This window comes from Doryrhamphus excisus, chromosome 7 (genome assembly GCF_030265055.1).
Source record: "Doryrhamphus excisus isolate RoL2022-K1 chromosome 7, RoL_Dexc_1.0, whole genome shotgun sequence".
NCBI lineage: Eukaryota > Metazoa > Chordata > Actinopteri > Syngnathiformes > Syngnathidae > Doryrhamphus > Doryrhamphus excisus.
The window spans coordinates 21054071-21071786 of NC_080472.1; the positions used below are offsets into that span (position 1 = coordinate 21054071).

At 43.6% G+C, this 17716-nt stretch overlaps 2 protein-coding genes across 2 annotated transcripts; both read left to right on the forward strand.

Moving 5' to 3' along the window:
• Nucleotides 1–344: 344 nt before the first annotated feature.
• Nucleotides 345–12327, forward strand: LOC131132679 (differentially expressed in FDCP 6 homolog). The gene is made up of 15 exons (XM_058078527.1): nucleotides 345–648; nucleotides 736–806; nucleotides 890–940; nucleotides 7030–7388; nucleotides 7999–8139; nucleotides 9511–9693; nucleotides 9867–10097; nucleotides 10178–10324; nucleotides 10387–10495; nucleotides 10609–10829; nucleotides 10891–10998; nucleotides 11085–11251; nucleotides 11334–11535; nucleotides 11607–11697; nucleotides 11762–12327. The coding sequence occupies exons 4-15, from the start codon at nucleotides 7293–7295 to the stop codon at nucleotides 11971–11973; spliced, it is 1908 nt and encodes a 635-aa protein (XP_057934510.1). The 5' UTR covers nucleotides 345–648; nucleotides 736–806; nucleotides 890–940; nucleotides 7030–7292; the 3' UTR covers nucleotides 11974–12327.
• A 234-nt stretch (nucleotides 12328–12561) lies between these two features.
• On the forward strand, nucleotides 12562–16745 carry mcat (malonyl CoA:ACP acyltransferase (mitochondrial)). Its single transcript, XM_058078521.1, has 5 exons — nucleotides 12562–13116; nucleotides 13185–13272; nucleotides 13338–13555; nucleotides 13626–13763; nucleotides 16420–16745. Exons 1-5 carry the CDS (start codon nucleotides 12706–12708, stop codon nucleotides 16702–16704), a joined length of 1140 nt encoding a protein of 379 aa, XP_057934504.1. The 5' UTR covers nucleotides 12562–12705; the 3' UTR covers nucleotides 16705–16745.
• Nucleotides 16746–17716: the final 971 nt, after the last annotated feature.

Sequence of the window (17716 nt, forward strand, 5' to 3'; positions counted from 1 at the left end):
AAAATTTCAACTTTTTTTCTAATGAGAATCTGATGCTGAGTTATATAATATATATTTCAAGTATATGGTTAGGCGATGTATGTAAAAATGTGAAAAACATTTGCTATAATTCTTCAAATATTTTGACTTTATTTTTTTAAAATGTCAACTTTTTTTTCTTTTATTTTATTCAAAATATTTTAAGAATTATAGCAAATGTTTTTTACATTGCTATAATTCTTCAAATATTTTGACTTATTTTGTATTATTTAATATTTGTTGTAATAAGTTGTAATAAGAGAATCACAACAAAATGGAAATTAGGTCGGGAAGAAGTTCTAATATGAGTCTAAATATGTGAATGAAGTCATAATAGAAGAAAATAAGTTGACAAAGATTATTTAAGAATGAAGTAGAAATATTTGGAAATATATTAGAAAACTTGTCATCTCAAAGCCGAGAACCAGTTTTTTCCTGAAATATACTGGGTACGTGAAGTGTATAAGTTGCATTCTTTCATTTTTCACAAAGTTAGGACACCCCCGTCCTCCAAAGTGGAACGCTATAACATGCTAACCGAACACGTCTGCGAACGTGCCCAGGGAATAATCCGCAAGGCAGCTGGACGCTTCCCATTGGCTGGAGATGTTTCCCCTTTCATCCAATATGGTGCGATTGATAGTGATTAAATATTTTAATCAATGGACGGCCATAGTTATTCTCTCCCCCCACCCCCGCCCTTCTTTCCCCATCCAGGTTGTGGGCGTATCTATTTTCATCCAGCTGCTACCGGGGGGGGCTCTTAAATCTCCGACCCTATATGTCAGGTAGGACATTTCCGTCCTCATCAAACGTGCTCATAAAATGGAGCTGAGATTAATTATTGTGAAAAATGTGATTTCCTTCCCAGGTCCTGGTTACCCGTGGAATCTCACGTGAGAAGAATCGCACCAATTTGGTGGTGAGTTTTTGTTTAATCTATCCTTGTATCGAAAAAAAAACCCTTGCTTTATAGTTAAACATTGATGATTTATCATACTTGGTGTTTGGAGACCTTTGCTGGTCCCCCACGTGCTTCTCCGCCGCCTCTTTTCTTGTTAACGCGTCAAAACCGCGGCTATTTATACACTTTTCATCGCAAATCCGCTGTGCCAGGAGGGGGGGTACACGAGTCCATTCCCGGACCAAATCCACCTGTGCTATTTCAGGCTGGGAATCCCCACGTAAGGATTCGGAAAGGGCGGCGGGCAAGCGGCTGCGGATGCAGATAACGGATGCAGCATCATCATCTGGATTTACGGCCCGGCCGGCGCTGGTGGTGCAGGTGGCGAATTAATAACGGCTCGTAAATACGGAGAGGGGGATGAGGGCGGACGGAGGCAGGGGGGGCGAGTGTGTAAAATTGAGAGAGGGAGAGTAGATAAAGCCCCAGCCGGCGTCATGAGCTCTCCACTGCGTTGCGAGCCTCTGTCAGCCCGACCGAGCCCCAGCAGACACTCCTTGGACCGGAACCATGAGACGCTAGCCGCTCGCAGACTGTCCTCCCCCCGGAGCGTCAACCTCCTCACGCCGCCGCCCTACCCTCGCCGCGCCTCAGCCATCCCCGGCTACTTGCTGCCGCCCTATCAAGAGCAGGAGGACCAGCAACGTCGGCGTCCGTCCTCGTCCGCCGAGGCACCCCCGGTTACCCCCGAACCTCCACCCGTGGACGCCGCCGCCCCTTGCTGCCGCCCGGTGGGAGTCATGCACCTCCTCCGCCTCGGGCTCCTCGCCTTCAGCTGCCTCTTTTGGGCGGCCGGCCTGGCCCTCTTCACCCTGGGGGTGTGGGCCCAGATCTCCCTGGCCGACTTCATGCTGCTGTCCGCCAACCGCTACCCCAACGCGCCCGTCATCCTGCTGACCACGGGGGCCGCCGTCACCGTCTGGGGCTTCCTGGGTTGTCTCGGGGTGGCGGCAAACCTTCCCCACGTGCTGAGGGCGTACGGCTTCTTTCAGCTGGCCGCGCTCATCGCCGGATTGGCCGCCGGTCTCTGCGGGCTCTTCTATCGGGAAGACATCGCCGGAGGGTTTCGTAGCGGCCTCCAGCGAGCGGTGGCCGGCTACACCGAGGACGAGGGTCGTGCCGATGCGCTAGACAGCCTCCAGAGGGCGCTGGAGTGCTGCGGCGCCGAAGGGTGGCGCGATTGGCTGGCCTCGGACTGGGCGTTGCAACACGTTCCCTTCCTGCCCGCGGAGAACGGAACCCTGGGCTCCCTGCCGGACAGCTGCTGCATGCGGCGCAAGGGATGCAGGAACAGGCCGCTGCCGTCGGACGATAACGAAGGCGTGCTCGCCGCCGGGATCCACCCGCACGGATGCTTCCGGAAAGTCTTCAGCTTGGTCAACGACAACGTCTTCCACATTGCCGCCACCGTGTTGGGGTTGGCCTTTGCGCAAATCGGAGGCATCGCTTTGGCGTGTTTGTTGGCTAACAGGCTAGCGCCCAGGCGGCATCAACACATTGTGGCGGATTGAAAAATAATAATAGTAATAAATAATAATACAGCACATTCATTTTTTTCTTACAATTTTGAAGTTATAAATGTACGGTGGTGCTTTTGGGGGTTCTCCACGCGTGGACATGACGTTCCCTTGGCTTTGGAATGCATGAAGCATACGTCATTACTATGCCTTGAAGTAAAATAACATCGGTTAGCGTAGCCTAGCTAAGGCGCTTCTCTCATATCAACGTTTTCCCAAATGTATTAATTCATAAATAATTGCTGTTTTGTGGTTGTTAATCCAAAATATGCATGTTGAAGTAAATTGTATGTATTTTGGCCCATATTGTGTATTTTCAACAATGACTAAAATAATTAAAATACAAAATGTAAGCCATTTAGAATACATGCAGTATTCTACACAGGTCACTAGGTGTCAGTAGTGTCAAGTACCGGAAGTAAAATAATAATATTGTGTCGTGTATGTTGGGTAAAGGTGAGCATAGGGGTGTTATTTCATCTCTAGAGGGCTCTAACTATGTTAAAAGCATATTTAGAAGGTTGCCAAGCATGCGCAGTATTTTGACTTTATCTTTGGAAAATTTGAACGTTTTTTGCGCATGAGAATCTGATGCTGAGTTATATAATATATATTTCAGGTATATGGTTAGGTGATGTATGTAAAAATGTAAAAAACATTTGCTATAATTCTTCAAATATTTTGACTTTATTTTTGGAAAAATTCTACTTTTTTTCTTTTTTTTCTTTTTCAAAATATTTGAAGCATTATAGCAAATGTAAAAAAAACATTTGCTATAATTCTTCAAATATTTTGGCTTATTTTGTATTATTTAATATTTTAAGTTGTAACATGAGAATCACAACAAAATGGAAATTAGGTCGGGAAGAAGTTCCAATATGAGTAAAGTCTAAATATGGGAATAAAGTCATAATAGAAGAAAAAAAGTTGGCAACGCTTATTTAAGAATAAAGTTGAAATATTTGGAAAATTAAATAAAAAAAACATTAAAAAAATTTAAAAAAAGTTGTCATCAAAGCCGAGAAGCAGGTGAGCATAGGGGTGTTATTATCAATATTTTGACTTTATTTTTGGAAATTTTCAACTTTTTTTCAAAATATTTGAAGCATTATAGCAAATGTAAAAAAAATTGCTATAATTCTTCAAATATTTTGGCTTATTTTGTATTATTTAATATTTTAAGTTGTAATATGAGAATCAAAACAAAATGGAAATTAGGTCGGGAAGAAGTTCTAATGTGAGTAAAGTCATAATAGAAGAAAAAAAGTTGACAAAGCTTATTTAAGAATAAAGTTGAAATATTTGGAAAATTAAAAAAAAAACATTAAAAAATGTTGGAAAAGGTTGAAGTTGTCGTTAAAGTCGAGAAGCAGGTGAGCATAGGGGTGTTATTTCATCTCTAGAGGGCTCTAACTATGTTTAAAAGCATATTTAGAAGGTTGCCAAGCATGCGCCGTATTTTGACTTTATCTTTGGAAAATTTTAACTTTTTTTCGCATGAGAATCTGATGCTGAGTTATATAATATATATTTCAAGTATATGGTTAGGCGATGTATGTAAAAAAAACATTTGTGATAATTCTTCAAATATTTTGACTTTATTTTTGGAAATTTTCAGCTTTTTTTTCCAAAATATTTGAAGCATTATAGCAAATGTAAAAAAAAATTGCTATAATTCTTCAAATATTTTGGCTTATTTTGTATTATTTAATATTTTAAGTTGTAATATGAGAATCACAACAAAATGGAAATTAGGTCGGGAAGAAGTTCTAATATGAGTAAAGTCTAAATATGGAAATAAAGTCATAATAGAAGAAAAAAAAGTTGAAATATTTGGAAAATTAAAAAAAAAAACATTAAAAAATGTGGGAAAAGGTTGAAGTTGTCGTCAAAGCCGAAAAGCAGGTGAGCATAGGGGTGTTATTTCATCTCTAGAGGGCTCTAACTATGTTAAAAGCATATTTAGAAGGTTGCCAAGCATGCGCCGTATTTTGACTTTATCTTTGGAAAATTTGAACTTTTTTCGCGCATGAGAATCTGATACTGAGTTATATAATATATATTTCAAGTATATGGTTAGGCGATGTATGTAAAAAAAACATTTGTGATAATTCTTCAAATATTTTGACTTTATTTTTGGAAATTTTCAATTTTTTTTTCAAAATATTTGAAGCATTATAGCAAATGTAAAAAAAAAATTGCTATAATTCTTCAAATATTTTGGCTTATTTTGTATTATTTAATATTTTAAGTTGTAATATGAGAATCAAAACAAAATGGAAATTAGGTCGGGAAGAAGTTCTAATGTGAGTAAAGTCATAATAGAAGAAAAAAAAGTTAACAAAGCTTATTTAAGAATAAAGTTGAAATATTTGGAAAATTAAAAAAAAAAAACATTAAAAAATGTGGAAAAAGTTGTCGTCAAAGCCGAGAAGCAGGTGAGCATAGGGGTGTTATTTCATCTCTAGAGGGCTCTAACTATGTTTAAAAGCATATTTAGAAGGTTGCCAAGCATGCGCCGTATTTTGACTTTATCTTTGGAAAATTTGAACTTTTTTTCGCATGAGAATCTGATGCTGAGTTATATAATATATATTTCAAGTATATGGTTAGGCAATGTATGTAAAAAAACATTTGCGATAATTCTTCAAATATTTTGACTTTATTTTTGGAAATTTTCAACTTTTTTTTCCAAAATATTTGAAGCATTATAGCAAATGTAAAAAAAATTGCTATAATTCTTCAAATATTTTGGCTTATCTTGTATTATTTAATATTTTAAATTGTAATATGAGAATCACAACAAAATGGAAATTAGGTCGGGAAGAAGTTCTAATATGAGTAAAGTCTAAATATGGAAATAAAGTCATAATAGAAGAAAAAAAAGTTGAAATATTTGGAAAATTAAAAAAAAACATTAAAAAATGTGGGAAAAGGTTGAAGTTGTCGTCAAAGCCGAGAAGCAGGTGAGCATAGGGGTGTTATTTCATCTCTAGAGGGCTCTAACTATGTTAAAAGCATATTTAGAAGGTTGCCAAGCATGCGCCGTATTTTGACTTTATCTTTAGAAAATTTCAACTTTTTTTGCGCATGAGAATCTGATGCTGAGTTATATAATATATATTTCAAGTATATGGTTAGGCGATGTATGTAAAAATTAAAAAAAAAACATTCTTCAAATATTTTGACTTTATTTTTGGAAAATTTCAACTTTTTTTCTTTTTTTATTCTTCAAAATATTTGAAGCATTAGCAAATGTTTTTTTTTACATTTGCTATAATTCTTCAAATTCTTCAAATATTTTGGCTTATTTTGTATTATTTAATATTTTAAATTGTAATATGAGAATCACAACAAAATGGAACTTAGGTCGGGAAGAAGTTCTAATGTGAGTAAAGTGTAAATATGGGAATAAAGTCATAATAGAAGAAAAAAGTTGACAACGCTTATTTAAGAATAAAGTTGAAATATTTGGAAAATTAAAAAAAAAACATAAAAAAATGTGGAAAAAGTTGTCGTCAAAGCAGAGAAGCAGGTGAGCAAAGGTGAGCATAGGGGTGTTATTTCATCTCTACAGGGCTCTAACTATGTTTAAAAGCATATTTAGAAGGTTGCCAAGCATGCGCCGTTCTCTCATGTAACATGTAATGATTAGCGCGTTTGATTAGCGCGTTCCAAAAAAAAAAAACGCCAACATTGCCTTAACCTCGTATGTGTTGTTTGTGTTTAAGATTGTCAGCATATTTTGATTTTATTTCTGTGTCGTTGCTTCATTTGGCAATAAAGCATGATTGAAAATGTCAAAGTCTCCTCTGTGAACAATAGAAATCAATACAAAGCTCCCCCTGGTGGAGGATGGCGCTATTGATCTGTGGATGAATGTCTCCATATGTCAAATAACCATTACTCGCTTAATGATGGCGTCTGTACGTAATACGCTCCTCTTTTCGGCGACGCGCCCCACCGCACGGATTCGTAATAACGACATTCAATCATCTCGATCCCCCCGTGTCAGCGTCTGGCCGTGGAGCGCCATGGCGGTGCGATGTGGCCTCTGAGCACTTTCAGGACCTAATTATGCTATTGATTAGCCTACATTTATTATGGTCTGCGTGGCAAAGGCCGGCGCTTGACTGCGCCGTCCTTGTGTAACCCATTTTGGGCCCACTTTTGTATCACATAGAAAAAAAATTAATCTGCTGCGCACCTTTTGAGTCTGGAATATGTTCCCAAGGGACGTGGGCCCACCAGACCGCCTTACACCCCCACCCACAGCTTAGTGACCCCGGTGACGCATGTTAGAGGCGGTTAGAGAATACATCAAGCCATGGTTGTGATGTCACCAAAGTGGGCGTGTCCTGTAAAGCCTCTTATTTGCTTAATACTTTAGGCTGCAAGGAATTTCAGGAATCCATTCCCATTTAATTTTTTTTTTTTTTTTACATTTTTATCATTTTTATGTAATGTATATGCTACTTTGTTGATAGAATTAAACTTAAAATGAACAAAATAATTTTATTTCCTTTTCAGTGACATAAAGTGTGGATGTGGATTCTCCGCCTCTCCCAATCCGGCTTCTCCTCGTCCTTCCCAGAACGTGTTTGCTCTTTGCTCAGCAGCCCGCCTGAGCTCTGCCCCACATTCGCTGCTGCGTCAGAGCCGACCGGGACAGACATGGAAGCGATTGTGTGTGTGCGTAAGTGCGTACGTTTGCGTGTCTTTGCGTGCGTGTGTGCGTGCACGCTTTAGGAGGTGGGTGGGGTGGGGGGGGGGGGAGGCTCTCCCGAAAAAACATGGACTTCAAATCCGAGCTGCTCAAGTCCATCTGGTACGCTTTCACCTCGCTGGACGTGGAGAAGTGTGGAAAAGTGTCCAAATCCCAGTTGAAGGTAAGCGGGTGTGCGTGTGGATAGCGGGGGGGGGGGGGGGGGCAAAGGGCACGGGAGTGGGACGACTGGGGGGCAAAGTGCACGGGAGCGGGACGACTGGGGGTTGACTCGCTTTTGGACTGGAAATGTCCGGAGAAATGGGACGTTTTTGTTCGCCGTCGAGTGTTTTTTGCTGCTTCCTGTTTGTCAGAGTGGGGGTTAAATATTTGTAGAATCCAGGGAATCTTCCCAAAGCTGTCCTGACACGTTTTAGCGCTTGTGGAAGTGTGTGTTCTTCCCTGGAATTCTGATTTCCCTGACCGTTTAATTGAGTCCCATATGGAGCGCCATCGATGAATGTGTCCGCCACTGTCAGTGCTTTTAGATTAGGGTGGGCACAGCAGGACCCACCGTTTGTTAAGAGGAGCCACCCGTGGGTGGATCGCTGGAGGTCACCCGATTGAACGCCCCGGGTGTTCCCTTTGATGTTTCTGTAGGAAAAGTTAGGTCGTGGCTCCTTTAAGAACGCAATAAAAGCAGCTTTATGGATGATCGCTCTCATTCTGAACGGCATTCCTTGTGATCTCATTCCATAATATGGGATATTTTCCTCCTCTTCCTGACCCCGTAGGTGCTGTCCCACAACCTGTACACGGTGCTGAACATCCCCCATGACCCGGTGGCCCTGGAGGAGCACTTCCAGGACGACGATGACGGGCCCGTGTCCAATCACGGCTACATGCCCTACCTCAATAAATACATCCTGGATAAGGTACACTTTTAGGGACAAACCAATCAAAACGGAAAGGGGTGTTACTGAAACTAGCCCATGCTAATGATTGTACTGTGAGGCGTTTAGGGTCCATTTCTAACTGGAGTGTGCGGCGGGGCCCTTTTGATACATTTTGTATATGAATTGTAGTAATATATGAGGGTCACCGGGAGGGGGGGGGTCGCTGGAGCCTATCCCAACTGTCTTCGGGTGAGAGGCGGGGGTCCACCCTGGGCGAGAGGCGGGGTCCACCCTGGACCGGTGGCCAGCCAATCACAGGGCACATATAGACAAACAACCATTCACACTCACATTCATACCTATGGACAATTTGGAGCATAGGGGGCGCCACAGATTAAAGCCGGGGTTCTCAACTGGCGGGTTGGGGACCAAAAGTGGGCTGCGGCTCCAATCTGGGTGTTACGTTTAACATTCATTTCATTGATTCATTTTCTGTACCGCTTATCCTCACGAGTGTCCCGGGGGTGCTGGAGCCTATCCCAGCTGTCTTCGGGCGAGAGGCGGGGTCCACCCTGGACTGGTGGCCAGCCAGCCAATCACAGGGCACATATAGACAAACAACCATTCACACTCACATTCATACCTATGGACAATTTGGAGCATAGAGGGCGCCACAGATTAAAGCCGGGATTCTCAACTGGTGGGTTGGGGACCAAAAGTGGGCTGCGGCTCCAATCTGGGTGTTACGTTTAACATTCATTTCATTGATTCATTTTCTGTACCACTTATCTTCACAAGGGTCCCGGGGGTGGGGTGCGGTGCTGGAGCCTATCCCAACTGTCTTCGGGCGAGAGGCGGGGTACACCCTGGACTGGTGGCCAGCCAATCACAGGGCACATATAGACAAACAACCATTCACACTCACATTCATACCTATGGACAATTTGGAGTCGCTAATTAACCTAGCATGTTTTTTTGGAATGTGGGAGGAAACCCGGAGTACCCGGAGAAAACCCACGCATGCACTCCACACAGAGATAGCCGAGGGTGGAATTGAACACCGGTCTCCTAGCTGTGGGGTCTGCGCGCTAACCACACGACCACCATGCAGCCCATTATTGTTATTATTATTATTAGGCTAATTAACCTAGCATGTTTTTGGAATGTGGGAGGAAACCGGAGTACCCGGAGAAAACCCACGCATGCACGGGGAGAACATGGAAACAGGGTGGGATTGAACTCGGGTCTCATAGCTGTGAGGTCGGCGCACTAACCATTCGTCCGCCACGCAGCCCCATGTCTTAAAATATATCTATATATTCTATAACATGGAGTCATTGGCAATGCGGACCAAAAATGGCCCCCGTGCCACACTTTGGGGAAACGTGACTTGTCCTCTGCGTGTTGCAGGTGAAAGAGGGGATGTTCGACAAGGAGAAGTTCGACGACCTGTGCTGGATGATGACCAGGAAGAAGAACTACAAGGGGCCACCAGAGGGGGCGCTGCTCTCGGAGAGGAACCGCTTCAAGCTCTTTTGCTTGTTCAACCTCCTCTCCGAGGACCGCTACCCTCTGGTGATGATCCCGGACGAGGTAAAAAGTGTGGATGAAGACCACCATCTCCCGACATTTTTTTTCCCCGCGTTAATGAGGCTCTTCCTTCCTGTAACTCCCCACTTCCTGCCAGACCAAAATATGTCCCACAGCTCCACCTTCACTAACGAACATGATGATGTTTCTGCTAACCTTCCATGCTGGTGCTAAAGGTGGAGTACCTGCTGAAGAAAATAAGCACGGCCATGAGCCAGGAGTGGGACGGGAAGCCGCTGGACGACCTGACGTCCCAGAACGCCGCCGTGCACGAGGAGGGCGTGTCCGTGTGGAGCTTCCTGGAGCACATGGACGCCGGACGCTTGCTGCGGGTCACCAGTGCCGAGGCCTTCAGTCTGGCCTTGGATGAGGTCTTCCTGGAGATGTACCACAACGTCTTGAAGAGGGTGAGTCGAGGGGCGCCGAGTAAACGGTGGGCGGAGCTTTGTGAGAAGACGAGCGGAACTAACGCTGTCCTCTTTGGCAGGGATACATGTGGAAGAAAGGCCACGTGCGGCGGAATTGGACCGAGCGCTGGTTCGTGCTGAAGCCGTCCTCCATGGCGTACTACGTGGGCGAGGACCTGAAGGACAAGAAGGGCGAGATCCACCTGGACAAGACCTGCGTCATAGAGGTCAGCGTTGATGGTGGCGTCCATCTTGGCGGCTTTTTTTGCTCACCCGTTTGGAATTCCAGGCCATTCCGGACCGAGAGGGAAAACGTTGTTTGTTCTGCGTCAAAACCCACAACAAAACCTACGAGATGAGCGCTTCGGACCAGAGACAGAAGGTGGAGTGGACTCAAGGTGCGTAGAAGTCCAGGTCCAAGTGGGCGGGGCTACATTCTTCTCATTTTTATGGCGAATGTCGGCGAACAAAAAAAGCGAATACGTTTGTTGACGTTTGTGTCGCTGTCCAGCCGTCCAGACCGCCCTGCGCCTCCAGAGCGAGGGCAAGTCGTCGCTCCACCGGGAGCTGAAGGCCAAGAGGCGGGTCCAGCGGGAGCACAGCCAACGGGAGCGCAGCTGCAGCGCCCGCAGCAGTTGCAGCAGCCAATCGGAGGACTCCAACACGCTGGACATGGAGAGAACGGAGCGGGAGAAGGACCGTCAGGATCTGGAGATCGAGAGCATCATACAGGTCGGTCGCGGGATGGCGTCATTCGGCGGAAGCGTTAAACGTTCCTCGTTTCTTTTCGTAGCACGCACGAGAACTGGAGGCCCGGCGAAGAGAAGCGGAGGAGAAGGAGCGCAGGAAGCAGAGGGAGGTGCAGATGGAGCTGGAGAGACAACTCCAAGAGGCCCACATGGTGACACGGCAGATTCCGTTTTAAGATTCCCAGATTGTCCAGGTTTTGGCACAAACGGGCACCTCCTCATTTGGCGTTCCTTCCAGATGCGAGAGAGCATGAGGGCGGAGATGCAGGAGCGAGCCAAGGAGGCCGAGCAGCAGCGCCAAAGAATCCAAGAGCTGGAAGTGACCCAGAGGAAACTGGAGGCCGCCCTCAACATGGAGATCCAGGCGCGACTTGAGGAGGAGAGGGCCCGGCAGGAGCTGGAGAGGTCACACGCAAGCAGATAGCTCCACCCACCTTTTTAGATGCTATTTTTAGCCTGGATTATTAGCGTAGCTCTTCTTCTCCAGGCTGCTCCAAGCTGAGGAGGAGAAGACGCAGCAGTTCCAGCTCCTCCAAGAACAGCAGAGAGTCTTGCACGGCCTCGGCCCCGTGGAGGACGACCTCCCCGAGGACCACATGGACCACGACGCCCCCTCCGCTCTTCACTCGGCCTCCCGGGAGCTCCAGGATCTGCGGGCGTCCCGTCAGAGGAGCCACCAGCACTTGGAGGCGAGAACCCCAAAACACGACCCCATTTGGGATTTGATTTCGGATTCCTATGCTGGATCTTCTCACTGCAGGAAGTCCAGGAGAAGCTGAGGAACGCCAGCCAACACGTGCGACACTGGAACGTCCAACTGAACCGCCTGATGAAGCCCATCAGCCCTGGAGGTGGCACACACCAACACACTTCTCCATCCCAAAAATCATATTTATATATTCCATATTTTTCCAGAACGTTTGGAACATCGCCTCTCCTCAAAGCACACCTGCCCCAAAAAGGAAGGCGCGCTGGCCAGCAACGAGTTCATCTCCAAGTTCAAGATCAGAGCAGATCCGAATCAACAGACACCCGAGTACAACGAGACGCTGGAGGAGCAGATGGAGGCGGCCAACCTATCGGATGATTCGGACGACGTTCCGGAAGAATCCAACGGATCAATATGATTTTAAATCTGCCACACATTGGCATTGTTTGCTTTTTTTTTTGCGACACTGTGACGTCATTGCCATGCAACACATTTGAAAAATCACATTTATTGCATTTGTTTTGTATAATAAAATGGATGGTAAATAGGTAAATAATGACTGAAATGCTGTAGAAATTTAACATTGAAACGTAGAATGGTAATAACTAGCATCATAGTAAGTGTTTATGCATGTATTTAAATAGCGAACCTTTGTGTTAAAACACTTCCGGAGTTTCTCCTTCACTCACATTATTGGCTCTCAACAAGCATCACTGCCCCCTGTTGCATGCACCCTGAATTACACCCAGAAAATACGAATTTGTGCAAAATCGGGGCATTTCTGGGGGAAAATGTATCAATTATCGTTTGAAAACTATAGGACTAGCCGTAAAATAGTTAGAATAATAATAATAATCAAGTTAGCAGGGCAATAATGCAAGATAATAAACCTTACGCTACTGTATTGTGGTTATTTCAAGTTGTAATTACCACATGTGGCCACAGAGGGCGGTGTATATGAGACGAAGGCCTGACAAAACACGGATGTAAATAGCGTAACCCGGAAGTAATAATGGTAACACAAATGTAAACATGGTAGCCTCCATAACACACCACAATAACTATGTATTTTTCCAACCAAATGTGGTATTTCATTAATTAATTGTATTTTTTATATATTAAGAACAGCTTTAGGCAACGTTTAAGCAAAATGTCGGCGTCATTGGTATTCAATACGACAAAGGTCAGACCCCTTCTCTCCCGGTCCCGGTGCAGGACTCTGTCCACAGACCACCCGAACCCAGGAAATGTCTCTTCAAATGTTCCCACCGAGACCTCCGCCGAACTTGACCGCCGAAGACCATGGAAGGACCCCAGCGGCTGCTCGGTGTTCCTCTTCCCCGGCCAGGGCAGCCAATTTGTGGGCATGGGACGCGGACTGTTGAGGTACCCCAACGTTGGAGAAATGTTCAAGGTGGCCCAGAAGGTCCTGGGCTACGACCTGCTTTCTCTGTGCCTGGAGGGACCCGAGGAGGAGCTGATGAAGACAGTCCACTGCCAGCCGGCCGTGTTTGTCACCTCCTTGGCTGCCGTGGAGAGGCTGAACCAGGAAAACCCTAAAGTAGGACACCATTGCAGGCATATCCTTGTTGTTGGAGATGTCCAAATGTGGGAATGTTGTCATTCCAGGCCATCGAGACGTGTGTTGCGGCTGCCGGGTTCAGCGTGGGAGAGTTTGCTGCATTGGTCTTCTCCGGAGCTCTGACTTTTGCAGAAGGTAAACAACAACAAAGATTCTTTTTTATAAAATGACTACATATTTCTTCCTTGTTGTGTTTCCAGGTCTGTATGCGGTGAAGGTGCGTGCGGAAGCCATGCAGAGAGCTTCGGAGCTGGTCCCCAGTGGGATGCTGTCAGTGGTGGGCAAACCTCAAGCCCACTATCGATACGCCTGCTTGCAGGCCAGGGAGCACTGCCAGACTTTAGGCGTGGAGGAACCCGTCTGCTCCGTCGCTAACTACCTTTTCCCCGACGGCAGGGTCATCGCCGGGCACCGGCAGGTGGGGGCGGCTTCACCTCGTCCTTGAAGTAAATTTACGGACTAAACACTCCTTCTGCTTTTCCCGTCAGGCGTTGGATTTCCTGCAGCAGAATTCCAGGCGTCTTCAGTTTGTGAGGACCAAAATGCTGCCGGTGAGCGGGGCGTTCCACACCGAGCTCATGAGGTCGGCCGCAGATCCCCTCAGAGATGTTCTCAGGCAGCTGGAGGTCTGTTCAACCACTTGTAATGATACTGTGTGCCAACAGAGGGCGACATTGTCACATTAACCCTTAGATGCATGAGTGACTGGACCCTACACTCTTCCATAAGTAACTAGAATCAATGCGTTTTTATGCCAATATTGCCATTTTGGTTAGGAATAATCACTTGTATGATATTTAGTATTATATTTAGGAGTTGATAAGAATCAAAGGTTCCTATTGGATTCCATAGAAAATACATGCAGGTCATTTTTGACCCACTTATGGAAGGTTGGGGTAGTAACACAAAAACTAAAATTTCTTAAAATTCATAAAAGGTAATTTAAAAATGTGAATGGCATGATATCAAAAACACGTTTTTTTTTTGAATACCTGGAATATGAAATGCTAAAAAAATTTAATTACAAAGATATTTCAAGAAAACAACCTGACCGGGTCATTTTTGACCCACTTATGGAAGGTTGGGGTAGTAACACAAAAACTAAAATTTCTTAAAATGTATAAAAGGTAAGTTAAAAATGTGAATGGCATGATATTAAAAACATGTTTTTTTCGGAATACCTGGAATATGAAATGCTAAAAAAATTTAATTACAAAGATATTTCAAGAAAACAACCTGACCGGGTCATTTTTGACCCACTTATGGAAGGTTGGGGTAGTAACACAAAAACTAAAATTTCTTAAAATTCATAAAAGGTAATTTAAAAATGTGAATGGTATGATACTAAAAACATGTTTTTTTTAGGAATACCTGGAATATGAAATGCTAAAAAAATTTAATTACAAAGATATTTAAAGAAAACAACCTGACCGGGTCATTTTTGACCCACTTATGGAAGGTTGGGGTAGTAACACAAGAACTAAAATTTCTTAAAATTCATAAAAGGTAATTTAAAAATGTGAATGGTATGATATTAAAACGTGTTTTTTTTAGGAATACCTGGAATATGAAATGATAAAAAAATTTCATTACGAAGATATTTCAAGAAAACAACCTGACCGGGTCATTTTTGACCCACTTATGGAAGGTTGGGGTAGTAACACAAAAACTAAAATTTCTTAAAATTTATAAAAGGTAAGTTAAAAATGTGAATGGCATGATATAAAAAACATGTTTTTTTGGAATACCTGGAATATGAAATGATAAAAAATTTTCATTACGAAGATATTTCAAGAAAACAACCTGACCGGGTCATTTTTGACCCACTTATGGAAGGTTGGGGTAGTAACACAAAAACTAAAATTTCTTAAAATTTATAAAAGGTAAGTTAAAAATGTGAATGGCATGATATCAAAAACATGTTTTTTTGGAATACCTGGAATATGAAATGATAAAAAATTTTCATTACAAAGATATTTCAAGAAAACAACCTGACCGGGTCATTTTTGACCCACTTATGGAAGGTTGGGGTAGTAACACAAAAACTAAAATTTCTTAAAATTCATAAAAGGTAATTTAAAAATGTGAATTGCATGATCTCAAAAACATGTTTTTTTTGGAATACCTGGAATATGAAATGCTAAAAAAATTTAATTACAAAGATATTTCAAGAAAACAACCTGACCGGGTCATTTTTGACCCACTTATGGAAGGTTGGGGTAGTAACACAAAAACTAAAATTTCTTGAAATTCATAAAAAGTAATTTAAAAATGTGAATGGCATGATACTAAAAACATGTTTTTTAGGAATACCTGGAATATGAAATGATAAAAAAATTTAATTACAAAGATATTTCAAGAAAACAACCTGACCGGGTCATTTTTGACCCACTTATGGAAGGTTGGGGTAGTAACACAAAAACTAAAATTTCTTAAAATGTATAAAAGGTAAGTTAAAAATGTGAATGGTATGATATCAAAAATGTGTTTTTTGAGGAATACCTGGAATATGAAATGCTAAAAAAATTTAATTACAAAGATATTTCAAGAAAACAACCTGACCGGGTCATTTTTAACCCACTTATGGAAGGTTGGGGTAGTAACACAAAAACTAAAATTTCTTAAAATTCATAAAAGGTAATTTAAAAATGTGAATGGTATGATATCAAAAACATGTTTTTTTAAGGAATACCTGGAATATGAAATGATAAAAAAATTTAATTACAAAGATATTTCAAGAAAACAACCTGACCGGGTCATTTTTGACCCACTTATGGAAGGTTGGGGTAGTAACACAAAAACAAAAATTTCTTAAAAGGTAAGTTAAAAATGCGAGTGGCATGATACTAAAAACGTGTTTTTTTTTCGGAATACCTGGAATATGAAATGATAAAAAAAATTAATTACGAAGATATTTAAAGAAAACAACCTGACCGGGTCATTTTTGACCCACTTATGGAAGGTTGGGGTAGTAACACTAAAATTTCTTAAAATTTTTTTTTTAAGTTTTTAAAAAAAATTTTAAGGAATACCTGGAATATGAAATGATAAAAAATAATCATTAAAAAGATATTTCAAGAAAATTGAACCCGGAATGGAATTGAACCCGGGTCTCCTAGCTGTGAGGTCTGCACGCTAACCACTCGTGCGCCGTGCAGCCCACATTAATGAACTTAGTTATTTTATTCTTTTCTTATTAGACCGCACGGTGGATGAGTGGTTACCATGTTGTTGTTTTTTTTCTCCCGGTATTCCGCTTTTAAGCCTCACCTTTCTCTCCAGGTGCGTCGCCCCGAGATCAACGTGTACTCCAACGTGGACGGCAAGCGCTACATGAGCGACGGCCACGTGCGGCGGCAGCTGGTCAAGCAGCTGACGGCGCCCGTCAAGTGGGAGCAGACGCTGCACGAGATCTACGAGCGGGGGCGGGGTGAAAGGTTCCCGCACACGTACGAGGTGGGGCCCGGGAGGCAACTCGGCGCCACGTTGCACAAGTGCAACCGGAAGGCCTTCGCCACCGCGTACACGCACGTGGATGTCGCCGCGCCGGATGTGAGTTGTGGCTGATTTTTTTTTTTTTATAAAATAAAAAGACAATTTGCAGTGAAGACATTTTTTAATTATGGAAAACAAAGAGGAATTCCAGCTCCTTTTTATGTTAAAAAACACTGCAGGCCAGCAGCAGTATTGGCAGCATTCAAGCAGATGCTGATCACGGCCACTAGGTGGCAGCATTTCCTCTAAAATCCTCTTTTTTTCATTTAACAACATTTCAACATTGTGGAGTCATTCCACGTTAGAAATTACACAGTAAACAACAGAGACAAATCAGAAAGCCCCCCATTTTAGCCCCCAAAATATCCAAAAGACCTGCTTATGGATTATTATTGGGCTTCCCGCTCCAGGCAAGATGCATAAGAACCAGAAGCGCCGCGGTAAGAAAAGCTCCGTCGGTGCAACAGTGGGACCCCTAGGATGGAAAACGTGACCCGAAATTATTGCATCATCATACATTGAATCTATGCATTTATTTACCAAGAACACCTTGGAGACGTTGCTCGCCATGCAGGCCTTCACACCCCCGCACAAACTCTGGAGCCCCCTCAGAAACCCGGGTGCTTCCCTGTGTGGAAAAAAAAATCCACCCCGAATTAAATTCCGTTATTCAAATTGGACTGAAAAACACAATCTCACCTGCGAGAAGGTGACCCGGTTGGATGCCTGGAGGTCTGCTCTCGGTGCAGCTGGTCCCCGATGACGGCCAACTGGCGACCCATGACCCGCACAGACCCGCCAGGGGTCCTGGAGAAGGAACAACAAGGACTACTTTAGGACATCAGAGGTGTTAAGGACCCTGAGGTGCCTCGCTTCCTCACCGAAAGAGTTTTAGTTAGGAGTATTGGGCCGGTACCTGAGGGCGGCGTCCAGCAGGTCGCCCTGCATGTCCTCATCACCACCAGGTCCAGCCCGGGGAGGCGGGGCGGCACGTCTGGGCGCTCGTGTTTGTTCCACCATCTTGTTTACTACCGGGACAGACGTAAAAAAAAAAAGCTAGTATTCAAAGTAGTGCACATGCGTG